Source organism: Molossus molossus, unplaced genomic scaffold, assembly GCF_014108415.1.
Source record: "Molossus molossus isolate mMolMol1 unplaced genomic scaffold, mMolMol1.p scaffold_m16_p_12, whole genome shotgun sequence".
Lineage (NCBI taxonomy): Eukaryota > Metazoa > Chordata > Mammalia > Chiroptera > Molossidae > Molossus > Molossus molossus.
The window spans coordinates 85,349,884-85,373,342 of record NW_023425347.1 but is presented as its reverse complement, the minus strand read 5'-3'; the positions used below and the strand labels follow the sequence as shown (position 1 = coordinate 85,373,342).

Sequence of the window (23,459 nt, the reverse complement as noted above, 5' to 3'; positions counted from 1 at the left end):
TTCCAAGCTTCTTACTAGCCTATAACTGTGGGACAAGTGCTACTTTCTACTTCAGAGTCCAAAGGCCTCACTGGAGCATCACCTTGGGCAAACCCAGCTCACACCCTTCTGGGCAAAGGAGGGAAAGCCAGAGCTAGACGCCTTGAATAACTGGAAACACCAGGTAACCGGACAGGAAGCTCTGTTCAGGCAGGTGGAGAGGAAGCTCTGCTCAGGCAGGTGGCACGTGGCCACCGAGACCTAGTTAGGAAGCCTGAGTTGCAAAAAATAGCTGCTGGAGAACCCCACGTCTCCTGTGACGTGAGCCCCGAGGATGAGGCTGCTCAAGCTGCTGATTTTCCTGGCCCACTGGGGAGTCACCAAGGCTGGACCAGGTAGGCGTTGCAAATGCCTGTGATGTCTTTGTTTTGTACTATGAACTCAGGATCGGGGTTGCCAGAAGCTGCTCCCAGAAAGCTGGAAGTGCTGCTAAAAATAGGAGCTGGGAGCTGGGCTGGGAGGCCGGTGAGAGCTTAGTGGGTGGTGGGGGTGTGGTTTGAGCTTGAAGATTGTAAGTGAAGGGGACAGCTGGCCAGGGGAGGCACACTGACTTTGCTAAGAGTTGTCGAGACATAAGAGCTATGCAGCTAGTAGCGGGAGAAGGTGGCAGGAAGATTCATGAATCTACTGAACAAATATTGGTTGGGGAGGGCCTGCCATGTACCATGAGCTATTCTAGGAACCAGAAATGAAAGGAAAACAAACAAAGCCCCAGTCCCCCTAAAGCATCCCTTCACCTGGGAAGAAACAACCCAAAAGACACATGCAAATACATACTATTCCAGGAGACAACAAGTGTTATGGAAAACAAAAAAGCAGAATAAAGGGAGATTGGGGAGGGGATACTTGTGGGGTGGCCAGAGAAGAGCTGTCTAATAAAGTGACATTTGAGCAGAGACCTGAGGCAAGGAGGGAAAGAGCCGTGTGGCCATCTGGAGAAGAACATTCCAGTAAGAGAGGATGGACAGTGCATAGACCCTGAGCTGGATGCACAGGTGATGTGTGTGAGGACAAGCAAGGAAGCCAGCATGGCCAGAGCAGAGTGGGCCAGGAGGGTGGTGGATGAGGTCAGGGAACCACAGGGGTGCGGTTGGGGGCTAGCACCCATATATAAACTTGTAGCTCATATATAAACTTGTAGACAATTTAAGGAGTCAGCGTGAAATGGAAATCACTAGGGGGTTATAGGCAGAGCCGTGATGTGATCTGACACATAAGAACGAGGCGGCGCTGAGTAACCAGAAGAGCGCAAGTTTATTGAGAGAAAGACCTGCCAGGCTACCTCTAAAGAGAAAATAGCAACAGGTTCGTCCAGACTAAGGGTTTTTAAACTTAGGGCTGGGGTGGGTGGTCGTTCAGCCGAGGAGTCGAGGTTGACCTTGATTGATTGGTCGGGGCTGGGGTCTCCTGAAACTTGTTTTTCTTGTCGAGGGACCTGTAAGGTAGCCAGGTGCCGCCGGTGGGAGGTGGGAAGAAACCAGAGAGCCAAACAGCCGAATAAGCAGAAATCAGGCTTTATTGGGTACACTCCGGGCGGGTTCACAGACTCGGGGGGTCGAGTCCGAGAAGCCGCGCCCGATGCTGGGGTTTGTGATTTTTATATCTGCGCCTGTGGCAGAGGGAACTTGTTGTTAGGTTAGGTCCTGAGGGGCTACGCATGGGGGCCCCTGGAATGTGAGTCTATTGTCCCGGAGCGAACAGTTCCTGGACTAGGACAGGAGAATGGGACAGGAGTTGATCTATGAGTTTGGGGCAAACAGTTCCTGAAACAGGGAGGGAGTTTAGGTTGGGTAAGCGAGGTAACGGCTGAGCAGTTTGCCTGGTGCCAGTTCCCAGGCTCTCGGACAGGACCTTTCCAGTTTAGGGTGGGTTAGGGTGGTTCCGCCTGACTGGAGTGATTTGGTTTCCTGGAATGAGAGGCTTAGGGCAAGGTTAAAGGATAAGATGCTTGGGGCATCAATATGAAAGTAAAATATTTAAGAGGCTTGGGACAGTAATATGGAAGTTAGAGCTAACATAAACATGTAAAAGGAACCTCAGGCTGTTGTACTGAGAAGAAGCTGTAATGCCATAAAGGCAGGGGAACCAACTTGTGTCAGTTTGCCTGAGATACTCCAAACTTTAGCATTTAAAGTTTGGTGCCTCGGACACTCCTGCAGTCCTGAGAAAACAGGGACAGTTGGTCACCCTAGTAAAGGAGAAGCAGCCAAACCAGGCAGGAGGCTATAGCCATCACCCAGTGAGAGGGGATGGTGGCTCAGCCTGGGTGGTAGGATTAGAGGTGGTGGGAGATGGTCTAATTCTGAACAAGACTGTTGACAGATGGTGGGTGTAAGACAGGAGGACTCCAGGGTGACTCCAAGGTTTAGTCTCACAACTGGAAAGACAGAGTTGTCATTTGCTGAGATGTGGGAGGAGGAGATGGCAGTTTTATTGGGGATACCTCCAGTCCGAGGTCCCTGTTAGAGGGTTAAAGTTCCAAGCAGTTAGCAGGGAGTCAGTGGTGGGGCTGAACCTGTAGTTTTCCTTAGGATTCTCGACTGCCCTTCTCTTTAGTCCTTTGAATGGAACCTCGGAGATGATCCTGCACCCTTTCCGCAGCTGCAGAAATTGAGGCTGAGAGGGTAAGGACTGGCTCAGGGTTGTGCTTGTTGCTTGTCCCTGTGGAGCTCAGTCCTGGTCAGCCCTCTGGTCATCCACTTCCTCAGACCCTACCCAGGAACAGCTGAGAGCCTTGGCAAAGTGCTCTGCCAGTGTGGCCAGGCATCTCAGAGGCCAGCGAGAGATGGGAGGTGGGGGAGACCAGAGCGAAATGCCTGGAAAAGACTCAGATCCAAAGCCATGACTTAAAGATAGAAATGTCTCTGGGACAAGCCCTGAGAGGAAGCATCATTCCCTGTGAAGGCTGGGGCGGCAGTCCTTCCGCTGGAGGCAGACCCCCAGCTCCCCTCTGGGGAAACAGAGCCCCACCAGTCTGACTGGACGTTTGGGAATGATTGAAAGACTTTTCCACTCCCTCACTTTCACTTTTAAATATGTTTTTTTTAGAAATCCAAATGCCAATGGGCAACCCTCCAGCCCAGGGTCTTAGTGGTTAAAAGGAATCTCTCCTCCCCCAAAATGCACTGAGATGTCATTGCAGGGTTGTTTATATACTAATGAAAACTGCTAACAACAAGAATGGAAGAGCTCAATAGATTATGGTAAAACCTCCTGGTGGAAAAGATTCAAGACAGTATAGCAAAATTGACAATAAGCAATATTTATTAAGTACTTACTATGTGCCACACACTGCTGGAATTTTTACATAATACCCTCACAACAGCCCTGCGAAGTAGGGATTATCAAGGACACTGAGCTTTAGAGAAGTTAAGTAACTAACCCAAGGTTACACATCTGGTTAATGTCTGAGCCTGGACCTGAACTAAAGCTGTGCAATTTCTATCTGTTTTAAAATAATGCCATGTAGAAACAACCAAACACTAAGGACAAGAGGAAAGAAGAGCTAACATTTGTTTATGGAGGAGTTATGATGGGCCATGCTTATGCTAGGTGCTTGATATATGCTGTCTTTTTAAAGCCTATTTGAAATATGAAATTAAAAACTCATTTAATTTTTTTCTAGTCCCTGTATAGTGGTTTCTATTACCATTATACCCATTTTGCAGATGAGGAAAATGAGAATTAGAGGGACAGAACCCTTGCCAAAGATAACACATCTGTACTATTAACCTTAAACAAATAGCCAGATATTTCTCCAGCAAAGTGGGTTTATCCGGAACAACAAAGAATTACAATTCAGGACTCGTGATCTAATAGAGAATTACAGTAGGTCCAGAGAATAAAGGACAGGAACAATTTTTTTCATAGAAAAGAGGATTTCAAAGGTGCTGTTGTAAACAAGGCCATTGGAGGAAACTAGTAGTTCCATTACTTTTCATTGGCTGAGTTGCAACAGTCCTTCATTGGCTAAGTGGTTGCCAGGCAAGAAAAAGATCCTCCTCCTTCTTCCTGTTGGAGATGGGAAGTAAGTTTCTTCCTGTTTTGGGATAACTGAAGGTGAGTGATAAGGTGTGAGAGCACCCCCTACAGGCCCTCCCAAATTCAATTTAAATGAGGTTTCTGTTCACTAATCTTCACACTATTCAGCTAGCTGCCTTAGGCATTATGCCTGTTGATGTGTTCTCTTGGGATGATGAGTTTTATAGGTTCTATTGTTTTCTTTTCTCCAAACTTTCTGGAATGTATACATCTATAATTTTATCTTTTCTTTTTTCATTATTGATATATTAGAGAGAGAGGGGAAGAGAGAGGAGAGAAAGAGAAACATCAATGAGAGGGAACATCGATTAGCCACCTACTGCATGCCCCCCATTGGGGATTGGGTCCACAACCTGGGCATGTGCCCTGACCAGGAATCGGACGGGTGACCTCTTGGTGCATGGGTCGATGCTCAGCCACTGAGCCACACCAGCTGGGCTACATCTGTAATTTTAAAACAAAATTAAATTTATAAAGAATTCCACAGCACCTGTATGTTTTTACAGAATATGAGTCTCTTTCCTGGAGTGCAAGAGAACTTTGGGGCACCCCATCAGATAGCAATCATCCCTGCTTTGCATAAAACGGGTTTCTGCTTCCATCTTCCTTAGCCAAGAGCTTGGGTAACCAACTTGCTGGCTCCTTCTTTTCTCCCACATATACCCTATACAACACTGTTATCCTTCAGCTTCTAACTGTACAAGACAAGTTTTTTCAGTGTGGGTCAGCATGGTAGGAAAACATTTCCCTCAAGAACAATAAGCCTACCTCATGAGGCTGCTGTGAGAAAGGGCAATCCATGCAGTTAATGCAAGGGGTCAGTGAATGCCAGATTTAACAAGTGAACCTTCTGTGTTTTGGCGGGCTTTAATTTACAGAGAAGGAATAACCAGGGAAGTGTTTGGGGTTATTGTTTAGGGTCAAAAGCAAAGGACTGAAGACCAAGATCATTTGGTGGTGTGGGTTATTCACAATAAGAGACAAAAGAGATCTCTCCTTTCATCCACACATCCACCCCTTTGCTACTGACATTGTTATCCCCATTTTACAGATAAAGAAACTGAGACTTGGCTGAGGAAATCTTTTGTTCAAGTTGCCACTGCCTATGTGCAGAAGTCAAGATTCAAAATAAGATTTTCCTGATTCCAAATTTCATGCATGCGCTTTCAAAAACATATATGAACCATGCACTTAGATATGTAAACAATATATATATATATATATATATATATATATATATATTTTATCGATTTCAGGGAGAGGGAGAGAGAGATAGAAACATCGATGATGAGGGAAACATCAACTGGCTGCCTCCTGCACGACACCCACTGGGGATTGAGCCCAAAATCTGGGCATGTGCCCTGACTGGGAATCCAACAGGGGACTTCCTAGTGCATAGGTCAATGCTCAACCCCTGAGCCACAGCATCCAGGCAGGTCTTACCTTTTAATATCTTTGTGACCTCGAGTCTCTATTTCACTTTTTTTTTAAGGCCACTAAAAATTTGGTTGTGTCCCAAAAAAATTTGGAGAGAGAGAGAGAGAGATCTATTTCACTATTTATAAAATAGGGATAATAGCAGAGGTCAGATCAAATGTGATAGTTAAGTGAGGTCACACATGTACACAGTAAAGCTCTATAAAAGATTAAGAGACCATTAAAAAAATATATCCAAGGTCACATTGCTAGCTAGTGGCAAAATAAAGTGCACCATGATCATCTGTTCTGACTAGATGTGAACCACACATCTGCTGCTACCTAGCTCAGTTTCCTCATCTGTAATACGCGTACCACAATAGAATGTATTTCATAGTTTTGTCCTAAGGCTGCATGGATAGAGTGTTTGGCACAATATCTGGCATTCAGTAGGTGCTAAGTAAATGGCAGGTGTCTTCCTGCCTTCCTTTTCTTGTCTCTGACCATAAGCAAACTCACCTTTAGCCAGTTTAAGACCTTCTTAGGCTCCAGGAATGATTTTTGTGAGTCTCTTCCACCACATCACAAATAATAGTGAAAGGATCTCACATTATATATGACTTTTTATTAAATTTTTAATATTTAATGTTGCTCTTGAAATGATTTCTTGATTTTGATGGCATTGTTTTTTCCCCTCTAAACTTAGGAGCCAATGCATTTTTTTCAGGTCTCAGACATTTCTATGTATCTTACAAAGCTACTAGGCCGTGGGCCCTGTGTTTGTCATCCTCAATGGAAAAGGGGACCTGGTGACCCCTTTGATAAAGGAGGAGGGCCAGCAGACTGTTTTTCCTACCCAGGGACAGGGAGCAGAGCTGGGCTGTCAAAATTAAAACTAGAGGGTGTGCTGTGCCCATTGTCCCTGCACTCGATGAGGGTCATCTAGAAGACATCTGTCTTCACATTGTTCTGCTTTAAATTTCCTGTCCCTAGACCTGCAGAGGACAGCAGCTGAGGGGACTGTGGGGCAAGCAAGAGAAGGATGCAGCCTGGCCAGTGTGGCTCAGTGATTGATCGTCGACCCATGCACCAAGAGGTCGCTGGTTTGATTCCCGGGCAGGGCACATGCCCAGGTTGTGGGCCTGATCCTCAGGGGGGGACATGCAGGAGGCGGCCAATCAATGTTCTCTCTCATCAATGTTTCTATCTCTTTCTCCCTTTCCTTCCTCTCTAAATAAAGAAAAAATGAGAGAGAGAGAGAGAGAGAGAGAGAGAGAGAGAGAGAGAGAGAGAGAGAAGGACGCAGTCACTCCCCCAGGTCCCATCTCCCTCCTGTGGTAAAAGGGGGACTTGCAGGACCTCCCAGGGACCAAATCCAGAGTACCCGCTGCTTTGCATTGCCGAGTGCTTATGCATTACCTCATATTGCCTCATTTCAATCCTCACAATGACCTGAAGAGGTAGGTGGTGCTCTTGTCCCCATTTTACAGACAAGAAAAACTGAGGCACAGAGTAGGTTGCTCATGTTCATATAGCTAGTGGGTGGTGGAGCTGGAATTCCAACCCAGGTCTGTGTTCTCAACTACTCATTATACTTGATACCCAATTTAGTCATATTTTCAATAATTAGTGAATAATAATGACAGCTAAGATTGGTATATCTTTTCTAAAAATCAAGGAATACATGAATACTTTCTTACTGTATAAGATTCTATCAGTATGAATATATAAAGCCTCTTAATTTTAACAAGATCCCCAGGTGAGGGTGTCTGCACAGTAAAATTTGAGAAGCTCTGGTCTAAAAGGTGAAGCATGAGCCCTGGCCAGTTTGGCTCAGCGGTTAAAGCGTCGGCTTGCGGTCTGGAGAGACCCGGGTTCAGTTCCCGCTAAGGGCACGTACTTCGGTTGCAGTTTGTCCCCGGCCCTGGTTGGTCGTGCGGGTGGCAGCCACTCGATGTGTCCCTTCACGTCGATGTTTCTCTCTCTCTCTCCCTTCCTCTCTCTCCCTCCCACTCTATCTGTACAAAAAAATGGAAAAATATCCTCGGATGAGGATAAAAAAAAAAATAAATAAATAAAAATAAAAGGTGAAGCATGAAAGTGCCAGAATCCCACACACTCCAAGGCTCGCTCCCGGCCGTAGGGGGGATCATCAGGGACAGTGGCTTATTGAGATTCTTCTCTACGAGCCCTTTCTCCTTCACTATCTTATTTGATGCTCACAGAGAAGCAGGCCAGGTGTGAAATACCCTTAGGCTCAAAAAGGCCAACCAGCTTGCCCAGAGTCCTCAGCCAACACATGGAAGAGCCTGGGTTAGAAACCAGATAACCTGCCTTCCTATTTATGGTTATTGTGCCCACGCCCTTCTCCACAATGTGGCAATTAAAGCTTAATTCCTCACAGTCTGGTGACTTATTCATAGATGCCTGTGGCTCCCTTTCTTTTATGGGTAACATATGTGTATTATAAAAGCCACCTTCTGGAGGCAATGAGTCAACATTGTGTCTCAGCTTTGGAGTCAGAGAGAGGTCTGGGTGTGAGCCTCACTTTCCTCATCTGGTAAATGGGCATAAGAATCCCATCTCAAAAAAAAAAAAGTAAAAAAAAAAGAATCCCATCTCACAGAATGGCTGCAAGGGTGAAATGAAACAAGCTGGCAAAGGGCACCTAGCTAAGCTTCTTTGAGTGCTAATCATCCTCCCGACAGCCTTGCTTAGGCATTGAATATATGTATTTGGGCATCTTCCACATCCTAGGGACTGTCCTGGGTGCTGAGCACACAGATCAACAAGATAGGCTTCATGTTCTCATGGAACTGACACTGTAGACAGGGAAGATGGATAAATAAGCCAACAAGAGCATTTCACATAGGAGAGTGCCCTGAAGAAAATAAAATTGAGGGAGGCAATAGCTAGTAACCAGATGGTTGGGGGAAGTGAAACTTGAGAAAAGGTAGTCATGGAAAGCTTCTCTGAGGAGGTGACCTTTGGGCTGAGGCCTGAATGAGGAGAAAGCAGCCGTGTGATGGCCTGGGGAAGACTGAGGAAGGCAGCAGGGGAGCCAGGAAAGAGGCCCTGTGAGGAGAGTGGTGGTGGGGAGTTGGGTGGAGCACCAGAGGAGGCTGTGAGCTCAGGCAGGTGGAGCCCCCTGCCTGGACCTCTAGCTCTCTCTGTCATTCTTTCCACTCTCCTGGCCTCTTCGGGTCTTCAGACACAAGCACACATGCGCATGCACACACGCACACACGCACACAGAGGTCACAGGGAGTGCCAGGGAGGCTGGAGGGACTTCCAGGTCTCCACACTGACTGGGCAGAGCTGCAAGAAGAGGCAAATTGACAGCTGCACTTGAGCCTCCATCAGTGGACGAGGAGAAGTGATTTCTGAAGGGCAAAGTGATTATTAAATAGTTTGAGGGCTGACATCAATGGGCAGAACTCGATGTTTGTGGTTCATCGGGAAAGAGCCTGCTTGAGGCAGGGGAGTGGACTCTGCTGTGGTCTTCAGAGAGGAGACCGACCTGGCCAGCCTGCTCTCAGGCAGGAGCAGGAGGGACCCACTCAGTCTCAGAGCAGGGACCTGGCACAGCCACCACCTTGTTCATTTACTAATTGAAATGGGGCAGTTAGTCTCTTTCCTCTGGTTTAGAAATTTGCCCCATAGAAGTAATATAGACGTGTCAGTGATCACAATTTGTGTGAAAATTTTAAATTCTCCCCATTATAAACAAAGGCTCTCAGTTTGGGTAAAAAATAAAAGTAGACTGACTACAAAAAGACCTATCTAAAATAAAAAGGTGCTGGTGTTCCCCACCTTAGCAATCACATCTTCCTGGGAGAACGTGGGGAGCCATAGGACTCCCCCCACCCCACTATTTTCCATGTGATCTCAGGCATGTGGACCTCTGATTCTTAGTTTTCTTATCTGTAAAATGGGAATAATGAACAATAATACCTCCAGGGCTATGGTGAGGATGACTGTATAATGACCATGGGAGGGATAAGGATTTACTTGGTCAGTCATGTACACCTTAGTGTGAACAAGTTTCTGCTTCTTTCCTGAGACAAGGTTTGGATTCAGAGAGGTAGGCAAAAGCTCAGAAGCATCTGGGAGGAAAAGTCAAGAAGTGAGGATCAGGGGCCAGACTTGACCTTCCAACTTGTTCTAGAGCACACTGAGTGCCCTGTGGTCTGGGTGTGCCCTGGCTCTCCAACCCTGAGAGCAACAGAAGCCGGACGCCAGGCCCAGGCCGTTTCCTGAGGTTGCGCAGGTGTTGACTGTTGGCTCTGAGTGACACAGGAAATGGAGGCAGAAGTGACAGCAATGGTGGAGGGTGAGGAAATCCCAGGCCTCACCCTTATTTTATCTAGAAACACAGGGTTTAGGGCAGAGGTCAAACCTGTTCATCCTTCTTCAATAAAGATCATTGAAACTACTTTTATCAGGCTTCATACTGGGTGCAGATGATAAATCCACTTCATGTGGCCTGTTTCTTTGGATTCCCTTCTCTCTCTTACACCAAGAGATTGTTGGCATTTCAGCCTCCCTTGGTTTGGAGCTGAGACCAGGTTTCAGCAAACAGGACCACCCCCGGCTGCCTGAGCTGCCACCCTGCATCCAGAATCACTGGGTACACCCACAGGAGACATTCTGCCTAATTTGAAATTATGTTCCTTCTTTTCTGGTCTAGCATTTAAACTCTTTTTCAACACCTATTCCCCAGGTTTTTGCTGGTATTAGTTAGCAATCTTACAATGCATTTGGTGTGTAAGCCTTCTCCCAGATCAGAATTTTGTATGTATTTCCCTGGAGCATGGGTTCAGAGAGGTGAATCAACTTGCCCAAGGTCTCACAGCTAGTATGTGACTCCTGAGTGCTTAACCCTGATCCTCCCCCACCTTTGCTTTGCTTGGAACGCCCAAAGCCTTCTTGAGAGCCATGCCTCAGCCCAATCCCTCACGCTAATGCTGAGGATGCTGAGGTGGGGAGATGGAAAGGGTCTTGTCAAAGATCACAGGTGAGGGACAGAGCTAAGCCTGTGCTCTGCTGCCCCCAGTGCCTCCCTGGGCAAATCCTGGGGCCCATTTTCTCTGGAGCCTTTCACCTGTGAAACCTCCCCTCCTCCAGCCCAGGGTTCCTCCTGACCGTCTCCCCATCTGGGCTCAGGGAGGGCCCAGCATTGAGGAGGATCTCCTTTTCCCTGCAGGAAAGTTCTGGCACATCTCTGACCTGCACCTTGACCCTGACTACAAGGTATCTACAGACCCACTACAGGTATGCCCATCAGCCGGCTCCCAGCCGGTGCCCAACTCGGGCCCCTGGGGTGACTACCTCTGTGATTCTCCCTGGGTCCTCATCAACTCCTCTATCTACGCCATGAAGGAGATCGAGCCGGAGCCAGACTTCATCCTCTGGACAGGGTGAGAGCTGTCACAACAGCTAACCTCCACCGGGTTTCTGCTGTGTGCCACCTGCTGCCTGGCACCTTCCTGAACTATCCGCCTTAGTCCTCACTTGAAGCTCAAAGGAACCCTGGGCGTGGCTAATTCCAAAGTCTGTGCCCGTGATCTCTGTCTCCCAGCCTCAGCAGAACGTGGCTCTCCCTGAGGCTGGGGACAAGGTCATGGCTCCTTTGGGCATGTAGAGAACTCCCAAATTTTAAGTTGAGGGATGAATATTGCAGCCACTCCCACTGGGGTTCAGGCATTGCAAGCCCAGAGATCCAAAGGCAGGGATGGGAGAAAGTAGGAGGGCTGAAAGTGGTCTGGAATTGGAACCTGGTCAGCTGCTGGCCAACCTTGGGGTGTCCTGGCCCTAGGGTATTCTCACCAGTGAGAGCACTGCCCTGTGTGAGGAGAGCTTGAGGGGTGATTTCTGCTCGGCCACAGAGACTCCATTTCTGCTTCCCATCCAAGGAAGTAAGTCCTCCCACTTTCCTCTGCGCTCATTGTCCTCACCACTTGAGGTCCCCCCTTCACTCACTGGCTCCTTCTCTCCTTCCCTTGTCCAGCCTGGGGTAGAAATGGGAACTGAGATGATGTAGACCCCAACCCACCTTCAGGGAGCTCCTGGTCTTGTAGGCAATGCAGACAAGCCCCCTGTTACATCCCAGAGACAAGAGAGAGAGGGTCACTGCGGTGGGGAAGTGTGAATGTGGGAGCCTCACAGGACACTGACCATCTGGCAGGATTGGGGAGGACTTCCTGCAAGAAGTGGTGAACCAGGAAGCTCGTGAGGAAGGCTGAAGGAGCTCTGACTTCTTGCTCCCTCTTCCAGCCTCACTGGACACCTCAAAAAGCAGGATCAATGCCCTGGCCAGTTTGGCTCAGCGGTTAGAGCATCAGCCTACCGACCAATGAGTTGCGAGTTCGGTTTCGGTCAAGGGCATGCACTGTGGTTGCGGTTTGTCCCCGGCCTCAGTCAGGGTCGTGTAGGAGGCAGCCAGTTGATGTGCCCCTCTCACATTGATGTTTCTCTCTCTCCCTTTCTTACCTTCTCTCTCCCTCCCACTTTATCTGAAGATAAATGGGGGGGAAATATCCTCAGGTGATGATTTAAAAAAAAGAGAGGAAAAAAAAAAAAAGAAATGTGATAGTGTCTCATGCTTCCCTGGGCTCAGATATCAACCTAAGAAGGGTGAGACCTTTAGGCCATGACCCTGGACTCCTGCTCCTGAGAGGGTTCTTTCGGGGGGAGCCTCTGAATTCTCCAAGGAGGGGCCCTTGGAGAAAGGTGTAACATTCTGAAAGATGTGGTCCCGTTAGGAAAGGTGACTGCTTTGGGAAACTCATGATCCTTTCACAGAAGCCTGATTTTTCTGGGAAATCCCTGGGGTCTTGCAGAGATGTATGGCATTGGATGAGATGACCTTTAGGACTTTTTATAATTCTTCAATCAAAGAAATTTGACTTCCTAGGGAGAGTTGTAATCTCTTGGGGGAATAACCTGTAGAAATTGGATGTGTTTTCCACCAGACAGAAGTAGATTCTCCAAACTAGTGAAAAAAAATAGAATTTTGTTCCAATATCTGAATTTCTGGCCTGTCCCGGGGACAGGGCTACAAGGCTCTTCTTGCTGCCCCCTTGAGATGATCAGAAACACAGTAGAATGTAATGGGTGTGAACTCAGACTCTGAAGCCTCCGGGTCCAAATCCTGCCTCATCACTTTCTTTCTTTCTTTTTTAAAAAAATGTTTTATTGATATTTTAGAGAGCGAGGAAAGAAGGAGAGAGAGATAGAAACAACACATGCCCCCTACTGGGGATCGAGCCTGCAACCTGGGCATGTGCCCTGATAGGGAATTGAACCAGTGATCTCTTGGTCCATAGGTCGACACTCAACCACTGAGCCACACTGGCTGAACCTGACTCCATCACTTTCTAGTAGTATACACCTAGGCAAAATTCCTCACCTTCCTCTACCTTGGTTTCGTTATCTGCCAAATGGGATCAACAACAAAACCTATGTTGTGGGGTTATTATGAAGAACAAATTAGTGGATATGGGTACAGTGCACAGAAAGTAGCTGGCACACAGTAGGCCAGGGAGAGCTGCTAGCAGCAGTACCAGCACTATTAAGCCAACTTACTTCCCTGGGAAGGACCTGGGCAGAGCTGCCTTGCTCCCTGGAGTCCAGCAGCCCTAAGGCTTCAGCCTGTTGGGGTGCCTACTCCAAATGTCACCTTCCTCCATTCTCCTCCCCTGCTCTCCCACCTTGCTGTGCATTTCTAAGATGGATACAGCAATTTAGGTCAGACAACGGGGAGCGGGGGCATGGCTAAGTAGTCCTGAGTCAGGTCCAGGATCTGCCACAGAGTAGATCTGAACCCTGTACTCTGCAGTCAGTTCCAGACTTCTCAGAAACCTTGGAGAAAGGCGCAGAACTCAGGGATAGCTTCTCCACCCCGAGCTCCCTGGGGGCTTGCAGATGGGACTGGAACCCTAGAGCCTCCCTCTAACTACAACCCAGCAGCTACTATTCTGTATCATATATATTTATAAGATATATTTATATATATAATTATTTATTTATATATATAAAATTTCCCCTCTATTGAAGTCCACAAATACTCTATAGGTAGGTACTTTTATTATTCCTATTTTACATACGAGCTAATGTGGGCTCAGAGAGGTTAAACGACTAGCCGAGGGACCCACTGCAGGTCAGTGGCAGAGCCAGGGTTTGAACTCTGTCCTGTGTGACTCCCAACTTCAGCCTGACCATACCTCTCAGTTCCACAGCCTCTGTTCTCACAGCAGAGCCCACCCCTTACCTCATTCCCCATCCTGAGCTGGCCCTACCAAACTGGCCCCGCGGGCGGTGTTTTGCAGTGATGACACACCTCACGTGCCCAATGAGAGGCTGGGAGAGGCGGCCGTGCTGAAAATTGTGGAGCGCCTGACCAAGCTCATCAGAGAGGTCTTTCCAGGTAAGACCCTGCCATCGGTCCCTCACAGCATTGCCTGAACCCCAGGTGGTGCCTGGCACCGTGGGACAATAGCAGTAAGATGTAGAGGAATGGCCTTCATCCATTGACAGTGATGGCTGTGGTAAAGGTCCCACGCCAGACACTTCACAGCCATCATTTCTTACCTTCCAACAACCCTGCAAGGAAATGAGAGCTCAGTGGCTTGTGGATACACACAGACCTATTAATGGAAATTCCTGCTATTTCACTGCCTTCTGCCCTGCCTAACACCAGACTCCCAGCCTCTGCTCAAGGCATCTAGTTGTACACAGGCACAATCCCTGGGTAAGTCTCGAGTGGGCTGGTACACAGCCCTGTGTCCTGCTGTGGCACCCCGAGTTGCTATCCATGGCCCTCAAACCATCTCAGCTGCCAGGACCTCCCGGGGATGTTGATTTCCAGCCAAGGTGCTATTTCTTGGTGCTTCCAAGACCTTCCTTCAGAGCGTGGGAGAGCCAGGGGGAATGTGAGTGATTATGGTGGCAGCCCCATGGGCTATGACAGGGAGAATGGGGTCTGGGAGCCCAACCTAATGGCCCCTGAAAATGGTTATTAGGCAAGCTCTGCCAAACCCAGGGTGCTGGGGGCTCAATCAGGCTCTCAGGCTGCCAGCTGGGACCTGTGGAAGCAGCCCGCCAGCCACAGCCACAGCTGTTCTGGGACAGCTGCTTGCTCCAGGGTCTTAGGCATGGGTCCCCAGGACCCAGATATGAAATAATGACAATAAAAATAAATACTAACAGCAGCAGCAGTGACTGTCTGTATCTGTGTATTCTGTGTCAGGCACTCCTCTCAAAATAGGTCTTAGCTCATTGTCATTACTGTCTCAGTTTTACTGGTGAGAAATGTGAGCCTTGCCCTGGCTAGTTTGCCTCATAATTCGGTTGGCCTGTAGACTGAAGGGTCATGGGTTTGATTCCTGGTCAAGGGCATGTACCTGGGTTGCAGGTTTTATCCCCAGCCCAGGTTGAGGTGGTACAGGAAGCAACCAATCTGATGTGTGTCTCTCTCTCTCCCTTCTCCCTCCTTTTTACTCTATCTTAAAATCAATGAAAAAATATCCTCGGGTGAGGATTAACAGCAACTAAAACAAACAACAACAACAAAAGTAATGTGAACCTTGGTCCAGCAAACTGGTCAAGGTCATGTGGCAAGGGTAGTGGTAGGGGAGGAGGAATCCTGGTTGGATTACTGGTCTTTTTCTTTTTCTTGTTAATATGTTTTTATTGATTTTTTAGAGAGAGAGAAAGGGGGGGGGGAGAGAGAGAGATAGAAACATCGAAGAGAGAGAGAACACTGATTGGCTGCCTACTGCATGCCCCCCCACCCCACCCCACGGGAGATTTAGTCCACAACCTGGACATGTGCCTGACCAGGAATCGAACCTGTGACTTCTTGGTGCATGGGTTGATGCTCAACCACTGGGCCACACCTGCCGGACATCCTGTTTTTTCTTAAATGGATCTTTTTTTTTTAAATCCTTACCCAGGGATATTTTTTCCATTGATTTTTAGATAGAGTGGGAAGGAGGGAGAGAGGGAGGGGGAGAGAGAGATAGAGAGAGAAACATCATTATGTGAGAGACAGATCGATTGGTTGGTTGCCTCCTGCACGACCCTGGATAGGGACTGGGAATCAAACCCTAGACTCTCTGGTCCAAGGGCCAGGCTGATGCTCTAACCACTGAGCAAAACCACCAGGGCCTTTTAAAATGGATCTTTCACGGCTGTCGGCATTTACTTTAGAGAGATGAGGTTTTTCCAGATAGTTACACTGATGGCTTCCTGCTTTGTGAACAATTCCTGGTGGGAATTCTACAACTTCCTCCTTTGGCAGAGCTCTCGGCATTTCCAGACCCAGCAGTCTATACAGGACAAACGGTTTGTTAGAGACATTTTCCCAGCTGAGAACTGGAGGCTCCAGCCTCCCTCATTGGTTCAAGGTCACTCCCTGGGGTGAGCCAATCTCACATAAGGGCAAGGCCCTGCTCTGAACTCAGAGTTTTTGTTTATCCTCAAATATTTATTGAGCAACTACTACCTGCCAGACACAGTGGTAAAATAAAATGGGAATGAGGCTACTCACAAGGAGGAAAGAAGTCTGACATCCTCCTACCCAGTCTCGCTCCTGGGCTCATTCATAGGCCGCTTCTTCTGGGAGGCCTCCCCTGACTCCTCCTCCACCCATTATACAACTTCCATAGCAAGCGGCTCTTCCCTCCTGGTAATAGCCCACACACCTCTCATCACTCAATACCTGTCAATCCTATTGCACTGCAAGGCCTCCAGGACTGGGACTGGGTGCCTGGTACCAGGTCTACAACATACTCTTGATTCATGATTGAGTAAAACTCCTAAAGCCTCCCAGAGTGAACCAGACCTCTTCCCTAACAGTAAGATGGATCTGGAATTGACAAGAACAAGGAACACTAAACTACCACATGGCTGATAATGGATCTGAAGATTATTTCGATCTTCTAGCTTTCTTCTTCTCATCAGCTGATGCTTCCTCTCTGACCAGGAAATTTTCTGCTGGGAATGGGGTTAGGGTCCAGGATCAGAGAACTCACTGTTCTTCCTTCCCAGGTCTGAACAAAGTACAGCCAGATTCTATTAAATGAAGTTTCCAGTTTATGTGTCTATTTTGCTTATCTGTGGATTTTTCCTCATTGTTCTTCCCCATTAGCTCTGATGGCCAATGGCCAACTGAAAATGACTAACTCCACCAAGTGCTTTCATATATATATATATGAAATATATAAAATATATATGAAATATATATTTATATTTCTCCTTTCTTTCCCAGATACTAAAGTATATGCTGCTTTGGGAAATCATGATTTTCATCCCAAAAACCAGTTCCCAGCAGGGAGCAACAATATCTACAATCAGGTAGCAGAACTGTGGAGACCCTGGCTCAGTAATGAATCCATTGCTCTCTTCAAAGAAGGTACCAATACCTTTGCTACTATATGCACTGATTGTATGCCAGGGTCTGATCTAATTAATCTTCACAACATCCCCATGAAATTGGTACTGATTTATCCCCATTATATAAATAAGGAGACTGAGGCTTAAAGATACCAAGCCACTTGGCCAAGGTCACCCAGCTTAGAAGCAGACTTGGCACAGAATCCAGGCCTGACCCCAGTGCCCATGCTCTTAACCTCACAGCACTAATGAGGGTGAGCAGTGAATATTTACTGAGCATTTACCGTGTACCAGGCACTACTCTCAGCGTATTACTAGACTCCTCACAAAAACCTAGGAAAGGGCAGTGACCTTCAATTCAGTTCAGTGAGGGTTTCTCAGCCTTGTCACTATTGACATTTTGGGCCAGATAAGGGTTTGTAATCGAGTTGTGCTGTGCACTGTGGGATGTTTAGAGCATCCCTGGCCTCTATCCACTAGAGGCCAGTAACACCCCCCATTATAATAATCAAAAAATGCCTCTAGACATTGACAAACGTTCTCTGGGGGACAAAAATCACCTGGTTGAGGACAACTGATCCAAAGACACCGCTAGCCCAAGGTGACCCTGACTACTCTCGTCCCTTCCTCTGCCTCTGCTGCTGGGCTCCCCACTGGTCAGACCAACCTGTGGCACAGAAGCCCATTGACTGGGTTCACACAGATCAGCTGCTGGGGCAGAGCTGAGTGGAAAAGGATTGATGTGCATCTGAAGGGGCAAACACACCTCATTGTTATCACCATTTTACAGATGAGGAAACAGACATAGAAAAGTTAAATATCTTTTCCCGGTTGCATAGCTAATAAGTGACAGAGCCAGGACTTGAACCTAGGCAGCCTGGCTCCAGAGCCTTTGGTCTTAACCCATGATGCCCCTCCTGTGGGAAAGATGGGAAAGGAGGATCAAGGGAGGGAAAAGGAGGGAGAGTGAAGTGAAGGGGGGCAGAGGTGTGTTTAGTCAGAGACAGAGGACCCCTTCATATTTTCCCTGGTGCTGATGTCCTAGGTGCGTTCTACTCTGAGAAGTTGCCGGGGCCAAGGACGACTGGGCAAATTGTGGTCCTCAACACCAATCTGTATTATAGCAACAACGAGCAGACGGCCAGCATGGCTGACCCTGGCCGGCAGTTCCAGTGGCTGGAAGACGTGCTGAGCAATGCATCCAGAGCTGGGGAAATGGTAAGGGCTCCTACCTCCTCCCCTTCCCACTCTGAAGTCACTTCCTGAACAAGTCTCCCACCTCCACAGATTCATTCGCTCTCCCAGATGCCCACCTCACTGTGGGTCTTCATCAGCCTGGCATCAGGAGGGGGCTTCTTCCATCCTCAGAACAGCTTGTGAGGCTGGGACCCCAAAGTCTATTGCAGATGTGAGGCTCCCAAGGGGAGGTGATGGTCCCAATTCACACAATAAGTGATGGAGTCGAGACCAGAACCCCAGTCTCTAGACTCCAAGTCCATTGCTCTTTCCACTACTGCCACACTCCATGGCTGCAGCCCACACTATGGGCTAGACCTCAGGGGGATGCCCTGCACTCATTTGCTTGAGTCCCTGCACTGAACAACAGCATATCCCAGCAGGATCTCATGGCTGGTGCTTCTGAGCACTCACTATGGATTATCTCATTTAACTCCCAAAGCTCCACCAGTTAGGTGCTGCTCCCGATGAAAAAAACCAAAGCTCAGAGAGGTGACACACTGCTGGTGTCCAAGCTGTAATTTGACATCAAAGTTCCTGCTCCTAATAATTGCCCTCTCCCTCACCCCCATCCTACCTCTTGCAGTGGTGGCCAAGGGCCTAGGTATTGTTAGCTGAATGACTCAAGGAATATAAGACGTGATCACATATGAACACATAGCATGTGCTACACAGTTATGCAAGGGAGGTTCATTTACAGTGCCTGGGCTCTCCAAGAGAAGACCAGTCTGTGAGGATCAGGAAGGTTTCACGAGGAGGTGCCCTTGAATGGGGTTTTGAAGTCTAAGTGGGATTTACAGATGTGAAAATGAGAAGGGTACTCCAGGTGGCAGGCACAGCATGGGCAAAGGCACAGAGCTGGGGAAGCGTGTGTACACCTGTTACTGGGCACAGAAAATACTGGAATCTGCCTGGAAGAGGGAAGGCAGAGGGCTTTGAGAGGAGGTGCATTTGAGCCTGTCTGCTTGCCTTTGGGGACATGGGCAGGTTTTGAGAGGTGGAAAAGAAGGGTTGGGGAGGTCATCTCTGGGCCCTTCCTGGAACCCCTTTTTCATAGGTGTACATTATTGGCCACGTGCCCCCTGGGTTCTTTGAGAAGACGCGGAACAAAGCTTGGTTCCGGGAGGGCTTCAATGAGAAATACCTGAAGGTGGTCCAGAAGCACCATCGAGTCATCGCAGGACAGTTCTTCGGGCACCACCACACGGACAGCTTTAGGATGTTCTATGATGATGCAGGTACTCAACCTGGAGGGCACCTGCCAGCCTACCTCCCTCCTCCTCTCGCCAGCTTCTCAGTCCCACTGTTTCTCTCCTGAAAGGTGCCCCCATCAGTGTCATGTTCCTTACACCTGGGGTTACCCCATGGAAAACCACATTACCTGGAGTGATCAACGGGGCCAACAATCCAGGTATCCGGGTGTTCGAATACGACCGAGCCACACTGCGCCTGCAGGTCAGGAGCCCTGGGTTTGCTGGGGCTGGAGGAGGAAGGAGGGGAGGGACCCGAATGCATCACCACATTCCCTAACTCTTTCCCAGCTAGTTCACACTCTAATAACTACTGAACCTCAGGAAGGTCAAGTTATTTCCGCCCTTCTAGAGCTCAAGATCAGACCCCTGGTGCTATCTCCAAATCCTGCCGCCAAATCAGGTCACTTCTTCCCCAAATCTCCCTTTGCCCTGGATCACTGTCACGGCCTCCTACCTGATTTCTCTGCCTCCAGCACTGTTCTGCTGTAGTTCATCTGCTACATACTACAGAAAGTATTCATCTTTCTAGAGCACTTGTCTCTCTCCTGCTCACAAACCTTCAGTGGCTCCCTAGTGTCAAGATGGATCTCCTAGGCCTGGTATTCAAGTGTGTCCTTAGGCCCACTGCCCAGGTCTGTCTTCTCTACACTGATTATGCTACAGCCAAAGCAGGTCCCTAACTCATCAAGCACTCCCTCACCTCCGGGAATGTGCTTGTGATTGTTGAAATGACAAAGAAATATTATTCCTTAATTTATTCACCAAAATGTATTCATTATCGGCCATGTTCCAGGCCCTGCGCTAAGCTTAGGAGTTACATAAGTGAACAAAAACCAAGTCACTGCTCTCCAGAAGCTAACATTCTTATAGGACACAACCAATAAACAAATAGGTAAAGTTAAGTATGGCAATGAGTTAAGTGCTAAGGAGAAAAGAAAACAGTGAAGAGGCAGGTGGTGATGGTTATAGAGTGTGCATGTGTGCTGTTAGAGAGCGGTGGCAGGGAAGTGTCACTGATAGGATGACATTTACTTGTTTATTTTAATTTTATTTTTTTATCCTCACCCGAGGACATTTTTCCAATTTGTTCAGCTAGAGTGGGAGGGAGAGAGAGGAAGACAGAAAGAGAGAGAGAAACATCAATGTGAAAGGGACACATCGAGTGGCCGCCTCCTGCATGACCCCGGCCAGGGACAAATCGCAACTGAGGTACATGCCCTTGACCAGAATCAAACCCGCAACTCATTGGTCCACGGGCTGATGCTCTAACCACTGAGCAAAACTGGCCAGGGCGACATTTATTTTCACTATTATTTTTTTCTTTACTGATTTTATTTTTATTTATTTATTATTGATTTGAGAGAGAGAGAGAGAGAGAGAGAGAGAGAGAGAGGAAGGTAGAGGGAGACAGAGATAGAAACATTGATGAGAGAGAACATCGATTGGCCGCCTCCTGCATGCCCCCCACTGGGGATTTGGCCAACAACCTGGGCATGTGCCCTGACTGGGAATTGAACCTGCAACCTCTTGGTGCATGCTTCGATGCTCAACCACTGAGCAACACCGACAGGGCTAGGATGACATTTCAATTCTGAGTAAACCGAGGGAGTGAGCCATATGAGCATCTGGGGAAGGTGGATGAAGAGCAAGTGAAAGGCCCTGGGGTAGAAACGTGCCTAGTGCATTAGAAGAGCAAGCAGGCCAGTGTGGCCCCAGCGGGAGGCACAAAGAGAAAGAGTGGGGGGACGAGGTTAGATCATGCAGGTCATGAGTAGGACTCTGGATCTGGGAAGTTTGGGGCAGAAGAATTAAATATACTAACTTACAAAATTTACAAAATCACATGTCTGTTGTGCAGAGGACAGGCTGTAGGGGTTAAGGGCAGAAACAGGAGGATGAATTAGGAGGTGACTACAATAACCACAAGAGGTGATGGGGATGTGGGCCAGGGTGGTAGCAGTTGGGTGGTGAGAAGTGCCAGATCCTGGATATATTTTGAAGGTAGAACAGACAGGATTTGTTGGTGGACTGGATGAGAGGGGTGAGAGAAAGAGGAATTAAGGAGGACTCCAAGGCTTTAGTCTGAAAACCTGGAAGGATGACATTGCTATTGACTGAAATGGGATCACTGCAGAAGATTTTGGAGGAAAGATCAGAAATCTGGTTTTGGACCTGTTAACTTCAGGATGTCTAAATGGCATCCAAGTGAAAATGCTGAGGGAGGAGGCAGCTGGAGTTGCAGGAAGAGGGGGGTCTTGAGATTTAATCCGGGAGTTGAGAAAAGCCATATAAAACCACAGACTGGCCCAGCTGGTATGGCTCAGTAGTTGAGTGTTAGTCGCTGGTTCGATTCCCAGTCAGGGTACATGCCCAGGTTGTGGGACTGATCCCCAGTGGGGGGCATGCAGGAGGCAACCAATTGATGTTCTCTCTCATCGATGTTTCTATTTCTCTCTCTCCCTTTCCCTTCCACTCTCTTAAAAATCAATAAAGAAAAAAATTTTTTTAAACCACAGACTGAGATAACCTAGGTCCTTGATTCTGGAGTAAATGGAGATGGAGAAGAGGTCTGAGGACTTTTAAGAGTATGACTCTTGCCCTGGCCGGTTTGGCTCAGAGGTTAGAGTGTCGGCCTGCGGTCCTGAGAGACCCAGGTTCAATTTCCGCTAAGGGCACGTACCTCGGTTGCAGTTTGTCCCTGGCCCTGGTTGGTCGTGCGGGTGGCAGCCACTCAATGTGTCCCTTTCACGTCGATGTTCCTCTCTCTCTCTCTCTCTTCCTCTCTCTCCCTCCCACTCTATCTGAACAAAAAATGGAAAACTGTCCTCAGGAGAGGATTAAAAAAAAAGAGAGAGAGAGTATGACTCTTATTCTTATGGGCACTCAGAGGGCCTTAGCAAGAGGAATCACAGGCTGGGACTCCCTCCTCCCTGCTGCACCTGGCCCCACCAACATGCCTTACATCCTTCTCAGGGAGGGTCAGACACACCTGATTTTGAATCCTAGCTCCACCACTCACAAGGCTTTTGAGCTCCTTGGGCCTCCCTTGTTTCATATGTAAAATGGAAGTACCATCCATACATGGCAGCTCTTCTTACTCTACCTCTAGTGACCTGAAGCAGATCCACAAATTTAAATGGAAAGTGTTGGACAGATAAAACCTTCCCGATTCTTGTCCTGAAGATGCACCTGAGTCCTTGGTATATTCCAAGCCTCCAATCAACCACAGTTCTATAATCTCTCAGCCTGGCACTCTATTCTTCAAGTTACTTTTTATCCATTCATAATGTAAATATTTACTGAGCATCTTCTGTGTACCTAGGAGTTTGCTGGGACAGAAAGTGCGCAGGCCATGGGATAAACCACCTGGTTCCACTCCCACCTTAGCACTGAACACCTGTAGGACCCTGGGCAAAGGAACTAACCTCTTTAGGACTCAGTTTCTTCATCTGTGAAATGGGGTAATAAGAGCAGTTACCTCATTAGATTCAAAGGATGGCTGCCACACACACACACACGATGGCTGTTCCCCCCCCCCCCCACACACACACCTGGTAAGTAGTAAATGCTCATTAACTTATAGTGGTCATTAGTACGGATATATAGAATTTGGGAGCAAAGACAAGGTGCAGGATTGGGGGTGGAAGCAGGCAGTTGCTCATGGCGGCCCGCCTTGTGCCCCTCTCCAGGACATGGTGACTTACTTCGTTAACCTGAGCCAGGCGAACGCGCAGGGGATGGCGCGCTGGGAGCTCGAGTACCAGCTGACCAAGGCCTACGGGGTGCCCGACGCAGGCGCCCGCGCCATGCACGCTGCGCTGGGCCGCATCGCCAGCGACCAGGGCACGCTCCAGCGCTACTATGTCTACAATTCCGTCAGCTACGACACGCGGGCCTGCGACGAGGCCTGCCGCGCCGAGCACGTTTGCGCGCTTCGCGAAGTAGCTTTCGACGCGTACGCCACCTGCCTGCGCGGCCCTGGCACTGCTCTCGCACCCGGGCTCGCGCTGCCGCTGGCGCCGCTGCTCGGCCTGAGCGCGTTGCTCGCGCGGTGACCTTGGGCGCCACCTGCCGGAT

At 48.4% G+C, this 23,459-nt stretch overlaps 1 protein-coding gene across 1 annotated transcript; it reads left to right on the top strand.

Annotated features, from left to right (window-relative positions):
• On the top strand, positions 1-23,458 carry SMPDL3B (sphingomyelin phosphodiesterase acid like 3B). The gene is made up of 8 exons (XM_036257187.1): positions 1-374; positions 10,703-10,916; positions 13,827-13,924; positions 16,769-16,912; positions 17,939-18,111; positions 19,187-19,367; positions 19,451-19,584; positions 23,072-23,458. Exons 1-8 carry the CDS (start codon positions 314-316, stop codon positions 23,435-23,437), a joined length of 1,371 nt encoding a protein of 456 aa, XP_036113080.1. The 5' UTR covers positions 1-313; the 3' UTR covers positions 23,438-23,458.
• Position 23,459: the final 1 nt, after the last annotated feature.

Bases quoted from the DNA above. Each gene is read 5' to 3' on its own strand.
- SMPDL3B (XM_036257187.1), top strand. From the start codon at position 314: ATGAGGCTGCTCAAGCTGCTGATTTTCCTGGCCCACTGGGGAGTCACC. The intron at 10,917-13,826 runs GTGAGAGCTGTC...GGTGTTTTGCAG, and splicing joins GACTTCATCCTCTGGACAGG to TGATGACACACCTCACGTGC. The intron at 13,925-16,768 runs GTAAGACCCTGC...TTTCTTTCCCAG, and splicing joins CATCAGAGAGGTCTTTCCAG to ATACTAAAGTATATGCTGCT.